This window comes from Berghia stephanieae, chromosome 3 (genome assembly GCF_034508935.2).
Source record: "Berghia stephanieae isolate SIO BIC M18660-M18661 chromosome 3, UCSD_Bste_1.3, whole genome shotgun sequence".
Lineage (NCBI taxonomy): Eukaryota > Metazoa > Mollusca > Gastropoda > Nudibranchia > Aeolidiidae > Berghia > Berghia stephanieae.
Window position 1 is genome coordinate 55,510,068 of NC_088362.1, and position 10,936 is coordinate 55,521,003.

The 10,936-nt window shown below is 35.0% G+C and overlaps 1 protein-coding gene across 1 annotated transcript; it reads left to right on the top strand.

Moving 5' to 3' along the window:
* The first annotated feature begins 1,074 nt into the window (after positions 1-1,074).
* On the top strand, positions 1,075-9,719 carry LOC144969592 (uncharacterized). Its single transcript, XM_078908738.1, has 3 exons — positions 1,075-1,492; positions 5,479-6,916; positions 9,313-9,719. Exons 2-3 carry the CDS (start codon positions 5,752-5,754, stop codon positions 9,315-9,317), a joined length of 1,170 nt encoding a protein of 389 aa, XP_078764864.1. The 5' UTR covers positions 1,075-1,492; positions 5,479-5,751; the 3' UTR covers positions 9,318-9,719.
* Positions 9,720-10,936: the final 1,217 nt, after the last annotated feature.

Here is a 10,936-nt window from a genome sequence, read left to right on the forward strand (position 1 = left end):
AAACGTGCTCAAAGCGCTTTACAAAGGGTCCTTAACCAACAGCAACACGTAACATAAATAACGAAGCATGACGCCTGGTAGGCGATAATAACATTTTTTTCCAACAGAGACAACGCTGTTAACGGCCAGATACTCGTTTTACACCTGAGTACCGTGAAGGAATGTGAGTAAAGAGTCTTTTCCAAGGAAGTAACATTCCTCGTCATTAATGAAGAAAGTGTTTAAAAAACATTTTTTAAATATATTTGTATTTTGTATTTTACATGTCTCTTCAATAAGTAAGTTCTCTCAACAGACACTATCTTCACTGGAGCCCTTGTACTATGAAATATTCGTAGAAATGCGAATTTGTGGGCCCCAGCTACAGAACTGCATTCGACACTTTGACTCAATAAATCTTGTTGAAAAGGAAAGTTTAGTTTTTTTATAATCTATATTCATGATTTTGATGCATTAATGATCATGCTGATGGCAAATAATTTATTTTTAAAGCTATTTAAAGTGACTTTTTCTTTTTTTTCTTTTTTTTTTTCCCTCGGAAACGACGAATTTTTGAAATTTCAAGTAGGCAGTTCTGTATGTTAAAACAGCAACCATATCCACCAAACACGACAATAAAACATCTTGCATCATTAGGTATTATGAGCTTTGTTTAAAATCAACTTGTTTTTAACCAATTGAATATTATTATGACATCGGTTCAAAGTCACCACCACCATCATTTGTCAAGCGTGACGACCGCAATGTTTAAAAGACCTCAGAGTAATTAAGCCGTAATAGTAGTACCTTTCATTCAAAAAATAATTTTGCCCAGTCATTACCAATCATCATAATTTTATCATCGCCGAGGTGATAATCATTATTAATTAACACCCCACCCATCAAATTATCCAAGAACCAACAACCCGTCTTACAATAACAACGACAACAGCGACGATGACAACGACGACGACGACGACGACGACGACAGCAACGACGACTACCACCACCATCTCCATCTCCATCTTGGCAACAACATGCCTCGCTCATCTCTTGCTGCTCCAAGTCTTAAACTCCAACCATTCTTTCCTCACTGTCTTCGACGATGACGATGACTGTCGGTCGGTCTCAGAGCCACAACACCAAGCAAGAACACAAGACCCGGAAGGCACGTGCATGCGATTTGACAACAAAAAAGTAATGCACGCTTCTTTTGTGATGACATGCCGACTGTGACGAAGTTTCCATACAAAAGAGTCTGTTGCCTTTATTGTCGAGATTCTACAGTTATGCAAGTGGTAGGCTTGATTGATACACTCACAAGACCAGGATTTTGATTGGCTGAGCGACGGAAGACAGTGAGTGTGGGCAAGCCGTATGTAAGGAAATATAATTTTTACTCACTCTTGGAAGTCTGTGACTTTGGTGATCTCTATCGACTCAGATCGATGATGGATTAAGTATGATGACCACTGAGATTTGTACCCACCGGATTTTATGTTCAGATAGCGGTGTAAGGCTAACATTTTATTATTATGAGTGGTAACTAAACATTTCTATATATAGAGTGATACAGGGTAATTACATCGATAATGTTTGTGAAATTCCTATTAGAATTGCTTTGTCAAAAGAATGGATGTCATGTTTTCTTCGCCGCCGTTGTCTCTTCTTCTTCTTCTTCTTCTTCTTCTTCTTCTTCTTCTTCTTCTTCTTCTTCTTCTTCTTCTTCTTCTTCTTCTTCTTCTTCTTCTTCTTCTTCTTCTTCTTCTTCTTCCTCTTCTTCTTCTTCTTCTTCTTTCTTCTTCTTCTTCTTCTTCTTCTTCTTCTTCTTCTTCTTCTTCTTCTTCTTCTTCTTCTTCTTCTTCTTCTTCTTCTTCTTCTTCTTCTCTTCTTCTTCTTCTTCTTCTTCTTCTTCTTCTTCTTCTTCTTCTTCTTCTTCTTCTTCTTCTTCTTCTTCTTCTTCTTCTTCTTCTTCTTCTTCTTCTTCTTCTTCTTCTTCTTCTTCTTCTTTTCTTTCAATTAAAAACGGCTTATAGACTTTTATGATTGAGCTATTTTGGACAAATTATGACTGTGTTCTGTAGGAATTCACTGATTGATTGGTTGATTGATTGATTGATTGACTTATTGATTTAAAAGTTATTGGTACTTGTATCTCTTAACTCTACAAATCAAATAACGAATTTACAGGAATTCAATATCTAACATTTCAAACCTGTGAATTGAATTATTTCTTTAATTCGTGTACCTGGGTGTGTAATTTTTCCTCTGGTTCATATCCAAAACGGCAATGTTACATAGAAAATAGCCATCGATTGTATTGTATTTTTAAAAAAACTAGTCCTTCATAGCCCTACGATTAACTGAGACAGTTTATTTCGATCTAAATGGTATTTTAAAGACAGTAACACTTGCTTGCTATCCTTTTAATAAGACGTTAGTCTGTCGTAATGCACTTTCCACCAGATCTAATAGACCCAGCTACCCAATCACTCCTCGGTGCCCAAGGGGGAGGGGGGGGGGGTTAAGATATCGACTACACCCTGGATCGATACCAATCCTTGCGCGTGAAGCGAGTACTCTATCAACTGAGCTATCATGGCCCCTATTATTAAAAAAATACTAAATTTTTATAAAATGTTATTTTCCCCCTTTTCAACAAAATTTAGACTATTTGAAAGCAGGTACTTTAATTCTAAAACTCATCTGCGATATGAGGACATGTTACAGAATCGTGAAAACTCTTGAGTCAAAAGATAAAGATTACCATGTCTTAAACGAGAATTGAACCTGAGAGTGCATCCCTTTTCAAATGCAGTTGACTTACTGTTGTTTCACAACGTCTTGCTTTTACTGTATTACTTTATTCATTGAATAATTTGATATCATGAATCCACAATGATACTTATAACCATGCCATCTTGTACCAGTGCGGCTATGTTGTCTTGTGGTATGACACTCGCTTTCGGATCGGAAGGTCCTGGTTTCGAGCCTCGCTCGGTGCATAGTTGAGTCCTCGGAGAAGACTCTTTACTCACATTTATTTGCTCACCGTACTCAGATGTAAAATGAGTACCTGACAGTTAACAGTGTTGTTCCTGTCGGGAAAAAATTGTATTATCGCCTAAGAGGCGTCATCTCTCGTTATTTATGTTTCGTGTTGCTGTTGGTCAGGGACCCTTTGTAAAGCGCTTTGAGCATGTTTAGTGGATATTGCGCTATATAAAAGCTCAACAATAACAAAATACGTGAGTTAAGCAGTTCAGAGACTGAATGAGCAATGATTACAACAACAACAACAACAACAACAACAACAACAACAACAAAAATGTGGTTCCGAAGGTGTGTCCTGGGGTAAGGCACCATATAGATAGTACGTCACTCAAGCCTTTGTCATTGTATTTTGCCATCCGCGTTTGTGAGTGATTCTCACTATAGTGTATTAACCAGACTATAAAAGTTCATGGATACACACAGTTTTGTGTGTTGGTCCGTTATACTTCCGGATGGCAATGTTATGAGCTTCTTAGCCAAGCGTATACTATCTATAGATTTATTCCACTCGAAAAGGTTGTGAACTAAAACCTCCTATATGGAAAGATTATTGTAAAAGTGAAGAAACGAAAATAATAAAAATTGAATGCTTAATATAGGACCTGTGTAATACGAATAGGAATTTGGTTCCACATTGCCGCAAGGTGAATAAATAAAGCACTAGGAAGCTCATTCAAAACAAGGAATTCGTGGAAGTGTCCTGTTGAGTGAATGCATTATCTACGAAATTCACTCCCTTGATTAGTGAACAATAAATGATTACAAAGGGCCATACGATTATTTGAGACAGTTTATTTCGATCTCCGTTGCGTTTTAAAGACAGTAACAATCGCTTGCTATCCTTTTGATGAGACGTCAATCCATCTTAATGCACTTTCCACCAGATCTAATAGACCCAGCTACCCAATCACTCCTGGTTGCGCGGGGAGAGGGGGTAAAATATCGACTACACACTGGATCGATATGTATCCTTGCGTGGGAATGCGAGTACTCTACCAATTGATCGACCGTGGCCCCTATTATTAAAAAAGATACAAATTTTTTATAAAATGTTAGTTTAGTCCCCATTTCAACTAAATTTAGATTATTTGAAAGCAAGGTGAATACATAAAGCACAAGGAAGCACATTCAAAACAAGGAATTCGTGGAAGTGCCCTATGGAGTGAATGCATTATCTACCATATTCAGTCCCTTGATTGATGGACAACAATGGTTACAAAGACATGTCCATGCAGGACTAGTAATCTCTGTGTTGTGGTTTGTTATAAATTGTGTGCTTTCGTGAGTCTTATTCACTTATTCACTAGTCAAAACCATCGAGCCCCCCCCCCCCCCCCCCCCCCAATGTTTTTAAACACCGTATGATATCCTCTTAATAGTACCCCGCTGTGTTGGACACAACTAAGGGACATAATCTTTGATAAATTATGCATTCAACTGATATAAGTGATTATATCATTTATCTATAACAAAAGAGTTGATTCTGCAGTTCAACTTCTGGATAAATCGTTTCTTGTATGTTTTTTTTTTTTTTTTTTGTGTCCCATTGTCGAAATACTCAGTTTTCTAGGTTTGAGTCCTGACCTGAGCGATGCAATGTTCAGTCTTTAGAAGAGGCCTTGTAAAGGCCTTATAACCAGTTAACTGTCGTACTCTGAAAAAAAAACTTGTATTTAAAAACTTGGCCAGAAAACACGTCCTTCAAATATCGATCGATTTAAATGAACCTCATCTTGACAAAAATTCTAAAACCTGAGACCTCGCGAGGTCATTTCTCGCAGATAGACCCTGAACAATATTCTCCTGAGAATGGTAAAGGAAATGTTATCTTTATTTATTCATTATTTATCTGTAAGGGAAGATAACATCTCGTGTATATTGAAAAGGATTAATATCAATTTATTTTCCTTCATTTTTGTATAAAACAAGCGGACGTGCAGGAGTTCCTTTTAATCACCCCCCCCCCCCCCCATCCCATTGTTGCTATTTGAAGTGATGATAATATTCAATATACTACAAGTGATTATTTCAGATCTATACGAAGAAAATTAGAGAAATATGTGATCTCATGCTATGAGTCCCGCTCTGAGTCCTTGGAAAAGACTTGGAAACTTTAGTCATATTCAATCACCGCACTTGGGTGTATAATGAGTATCTGGCCGTTAACAGCGTTGTATCTGTCGGAAAAAATGTAATATGCCTAATAGGCGTCATCGTCATGTCTTGTCCCACGTGTAATCGTTGCTGTTGAGTAAGGACCCCTTGTAAAGTGTTGTGAGCACGTTTAGTGGATATTGCGCTATATAAAAGCTCATTTTAAATGATATCGACAACAAGTATGAATAGATCTTTAACACTTTGCTTTAATCCTTTACCTCATTTTAATTTATTTATTTATAACTTTATTTGTGTGATTCATCAACCCTTTTCTTTCTTTTTTTTCAGATCTCAAAGAAGAGATAAATCACTACCTGGGATATATTTTACAAAATTATCATCTTTGCCTTGAATTTTGTGTAAAAGGATATATTTATTTTTTGTGGATTTTGTTGCTTTGCATTATGAATATTGACATAATGGCCTGGACTATCCTTCAGTGAATAGAATAAATTAAACGCTTTAAACAGTGTCTTAAAGGAAATGTCATAGATACTTTATTTGCGTTAATGAAAAAGTAATCCCTGACAAAACAGTTACAGTGTTTATCAATGAAATAATATGGGAAGTCCAGTCAAGCCGCTTTCTTCTTTCTGTCACCTTTGCATGTCTCTTTCGCCCCATCATCACGACCACCCTCATATTGAGTATTCGAGGTGTCTTGAGATGAGAATGAATCTAGATTACTCCGCCAGCAGAAGCAGCTACGACTCCGCAGAGGGATATTCTAACAGCCCTTATCCCGGAAGTCCTCAAAGCAGGTCTTCTTGCATGTATTCCCTCCACGCAAACTCCCCTCCCATTGTTCATCCTCTAGCTCTTAGGTCATCGGCAGAGCAGTTCATGTCCCCGTCCAAGGAAAACGGATTGTTCCGCGATATCCTTCCACAATGCCGACGTAGACTTGACTTCAATCACAACGACTTCATTGGTCTGTCAAAAGCAGTGCCCGTGACAGTAGCCAAGAGGAACGAAAGGGAAAGAAATCGAGTGAAGCTCATAAACACTACATTTCAAACTCTTCGTCAGCATTTGCCAGTGCAAAGCAGAGGTGCCAAAGGTCAAGCTAAAAAATTAAGCAAAGTTCAAACTCTTCGTTCTGCCATTGAATATATACGAAAACTAGAAGATTTGATTGAAGAAAGGAAAAGTAAGCAATCACAAAATAAAGAAATAACCAAGGAAAGCAATATCAAAAAAGAAACGTACGAGAATGAAGGCGATGCCCAACGAGGTACCAGTGAAACAAACACCAGTAGCTTTGAAACGAGATTTCCTAAAGAGATTAAACAATATCCCACGATAAATAACAACATCCCTACAAGCGACAATGAACGAACGGATTCTTCTAATGACTCTCGCTATTACAGACCAAACATCTCACTTTATCACGATAACAATAACGGAACTCGAAATACGAACAATGATACCAACAATAACAATAACATCAATTCTGATATCGTGCGCCCTTCAGATGGGTCAGCGTACCATCGAGATCAGCAATACCAACATCCCCGTAGCTACTACCATCAGAAGAACCCTTTTCAAGACAGAAGAACGGCTTTCGAAGGGGTTGACTACAGATACAACAGTCCGTCTGGACATAACGTCAACAAATGTCATAGTGAAGGAGGGTCAGCATCTCCAGTAGACTCCGATATTTCTGGCGACGTCACTGCCACAGAAGAGGATGAATTTTTCGACTTTGATCTGTGGTTCTGGACAGGTAAATATTTTGATCTATTTTTGGCGTCTCTCTTTACTTTCTTTCTTTCATTTAATGTTTTATTTATTAATTTATTGTTATTATTATTATTATTATTATTATTATTATTATTATTATTATTATTATTATTATTATTATTATTATTATTATTATATTTATTATTATTATTATTATTATTATTATTATTATTATTATTATTATTATTATTATTATTTATTATTATTATTATTATTATTATTATCATTATTATTATTATTATTATTATTATTATTATTATTATTATTATTATTATTATTATTATTATTATTATTATTATTATTATTATTATATTATTATTATTATTATTTATTTATTATTATTATTATTATTATTATTATTATTATCATTTTGCTTAAGACATAAAATGAGGATGAGTCAAAAAGTAATGGGACTCTGTTTATTACTTTAAAACAAATTGAATCAGTGACATACATTATAACTAAAATTAAAGCTTGCATTAGTCGAGGGGATGCTACTTCTCAACATAGTCTCCGCCTCTCATTGTTATGACTAATTACCCATTCACATAGTAGTGTATAGTTTAGTAGAGTAAGTATATAAGTAGTAGAGTAGTATAGTAGTAGCTATAGTACAGTAGTAGTAGTAGTATTAGTTAGTATAGTAGTAAGTATAGTAGTAGTAGTAGTAGTAGTAGTAGTAGTAGTAGTAGTAGTAGTAGTAGTAGTAGTAGTAGTAGTAGTAGTATAGTAGTATAGTAGTATAGTAGTAGAGTAGTAGAGTAGTAGTAGTAAGTAGTAGTAGTAGTAGTAGTATGTAGTAGTAGTGATATAGTATAGTAGTAGTAGTAGATAGTAGTAGTAGTAGTATAGAGTAGTATGTAGTAGTAGTAGTAGTAGTATAGTAGAGTAGTAGTAGTAGTAGTAGTAGTAGTAGTAGTAGTAGTATATAGTAGTAGTAGTAGTAGTAGTAGTATAGTAGTAATAGTAGTGAGTAGTAGTAGGTAGTAGTAGTAGAGAGTAAGAGTAGTAGTAGTAAAGTAGTAAAGTAGTAAGTAGTAGAATAGAAAGTAGTAGTAGATAGTAGTAAGAGTAAGTAGATGTAGTAGTAGAAGTAAGTAGTAGTAGTAAGATAGTAAGTATAGTATAGTAGTAGTATAGTATTAGTAGTAGATAAAGATAGTAAGTAGTAAGTAAGTATAGATAGTATAGTAAGTAGTAGTAGTAGTAAGTAAGTAGTAAGTAGTAGTAGTAAGTAGATAGAGTAAGAGAAGAAGATAGTAAGTAAGAAGAGTAGAGATTAGAAAGTGAAGATGAGAGAAGATAAGTATAGAAGATAGTAGTAAGAAGAGTAGTAGTAGTAGAGTAGTAGTAGTAGTAAGTAAGAAGTAAGTAGTAGTAAGTATAGTAGAAGTAGAGATAGAGTAGTAGTAGAGAGTAGTAGTAGTAGTAGTAGAGTATAGTAAGAGTAAGTAAGTAAGTAGTAGTAGTAAGTAGTAGTAGAAGAAGTAAGTAAGTAAGTAAGAGAGAGAGAGAGAGAGGGAGAGGAGGGAAGAGAGAAGAAGAAGAAGAAGAAGAAGAAGAAGAAGAAGAAGAAGAAGAAGAAGAAGAAGAAGAAGAAGAAGAAGAAGAAGAAGAAGAAGAAGAAGAAGAAGAAGAAGAAGAAGAAGAAGAAGAAGAGGAACATCTGAAATACCATTGACGTAATAACATCTGGCTATCAAATTTATATAGGTCTAATATCCGATCAGTGACGTAGTATGATACACAAATGTTTGGTAATTCCCATTTTAGTTGAGACACGTGGATGCCACGGGTATGGTAAAAATGAAATTTTAACAACCCAGCCTGCGTTTTATTGATACCATTGTTCATCATTTGTCTAGACATTGTTGATATTAATAAATAATAAAGTAGTAGTAGTAGTAGTAGTAGTAGTAGTAGTAGTAGTAGTAGTAGTAGTAGTAGTAGTAGTAGTAGTAGTAGTAGTAGTAGTAGTAAAAAAATCTTCTTCTTCTTCTTCTTCTTCTTCTTCTTCTTCTTCTTCTTCTTCTTCTTCTTCTCTTACTTCTTCTTCTTCTTCTCCTTCCTTCTCTTTTCTTCTCCCCTCTTCTTTTCTTCTCTTCCTCCTCCTCTTCTTCTTCTCTCTCCCTCTCTCTTCTTCTTCTTCTTCTTCTTCTCTTCTTCTTCTTCTTCTTTCTTCTTTCTTCTTCTTCTTCTTCTTCTCTTCTTCTCTTCTCTCTCCTCCTCCTCCTCTCCTCTCCTCTCCTCCTCCTCTCTCCACTTTCATTTAGTTGTGATAATAACTGAAAATTGGCTTTATATAATTGAGGGTTTTTTTTTCGTTGTTATTAAATAATTACAATCTTCTCTGTTCTTTTTCTACATTTTCTCCTACAGACTGACGAAATGGCGATTCATCTTATTATAACAAGAGTAAAGATACCAAATAGACCAGGCCATCGAATGTCTATTTGTACAGTAAACTTAAAATATTTGTTGGTGTTCCTGTAGAATTTAACTGCTAAAATTTAGCTCGGTAAAAGACGAAACATTTTTAACACCAATTCAGCGAGAGTAAATATTTTTGCCCAAAGGGGTGAAGATAGAGAAGGGGGAGGAAGTGGAGGAGAAACAAGTGGAGAAAGAATGAGGAAAAAAAATAACCAGGAAGGCAAGGAAGAGGAGAATAAGAAGCAAAAGGAGCGGAAGGAGGAAAGGAAGAGTAAGGAGGAGGGGGATTGAAGGAGGAGGAGGAGGAGGAGGAGGAGGAGGAGGAGGGTGAGGGGCGAGGAGGAGAAGAAGAAGAAGAAGAAGAAGAAGAAGAAGAAGAAGAAGAAGAAGAAGAAGAAGAAGAAGAAGAAGAAGAACAAGAACAAGAATAAGAAGAAGAACAAGAAGAAGAACAAGAACAACAACAACAACAAACTAGTCATATGATAACTTGGGGGTGGGATGGGGGGGGGGGGTATATTTTCATGGTATTTATTTTGCTGTTCTTGTTTGGCTAGATTTTGTGAATATTGTGTGTGTGTGTGTGTGTGTGTGTGTGTGTGCGCGCGCGTGTGTGTATGTATCTGTGTGTGTGTGTTTAAAATTTTGATTGTGTTTTGAAATCTCTCAAAGGCTTATCAAATATTTGTTAGAGCTACACACATGTGTCATCGATCAAACTCTTCATTTTTTTATTCTCAGAGAACATAAAAATAAGAAATCAAAAAGTAAATTATGTTATTATATTGTTTGTTTGTTTGTTTTCGGTTGTTTGTTCTTTTTTTTTTTTGTTTTTGTTTTTGGTTGTTGTTTTTTTTTTTTTTTTTTTTTTTTGGGGGGGGGGGGGGTGGGGAGGTTCAAAATATGTTTAACTTTTTATTTTTTTTTTTAGTGAAGAAAATTGAACCCTCTTAAATATCTTTATTATTAAATATATGTTATATGCCCTATGTCATAGGTCATACATATGTCGTATATAATATATTATGTATGAACATTCGCGCACGGTTTCCTCGAAACCGTGTTCAAATATAATAAGGGGAAAACTTGGGACCTTCAAAAGAATTCGAGTAAACCGTGTTTGAGGAAACCGAACTGGAATATAACTTTTTACACTTCAATAATTGTAAGTCAGTGTTAATGTTTTGCCTAAATTATATAATTTGTTGATTATAAATCAGTGTGTGATTCATATCGTGTTGCCTTATCTATAACAGTATTCAGCTTTTTAAAATATAAATGATTACTATTTCACAATAAATGGCAAATTGCCTATAATAATATAAGTCTTAATTTATTTCTGATGTCTGAACTACATTGATGTAACTGCTTGTGTGTTTATATAATATTTCCATGAGTTATTTATCATATGTCTAAAACGATTTATTGAATGCATAAATAAATGAATATAACAAATTATTATCCGAATTACGAAGAAATTGATGAATGAACTATAGAATACGTAAACAAATGTATGAGTGAATGATTGAATAATTGATATAAAATATAATCTTATATATATTTGTTCACA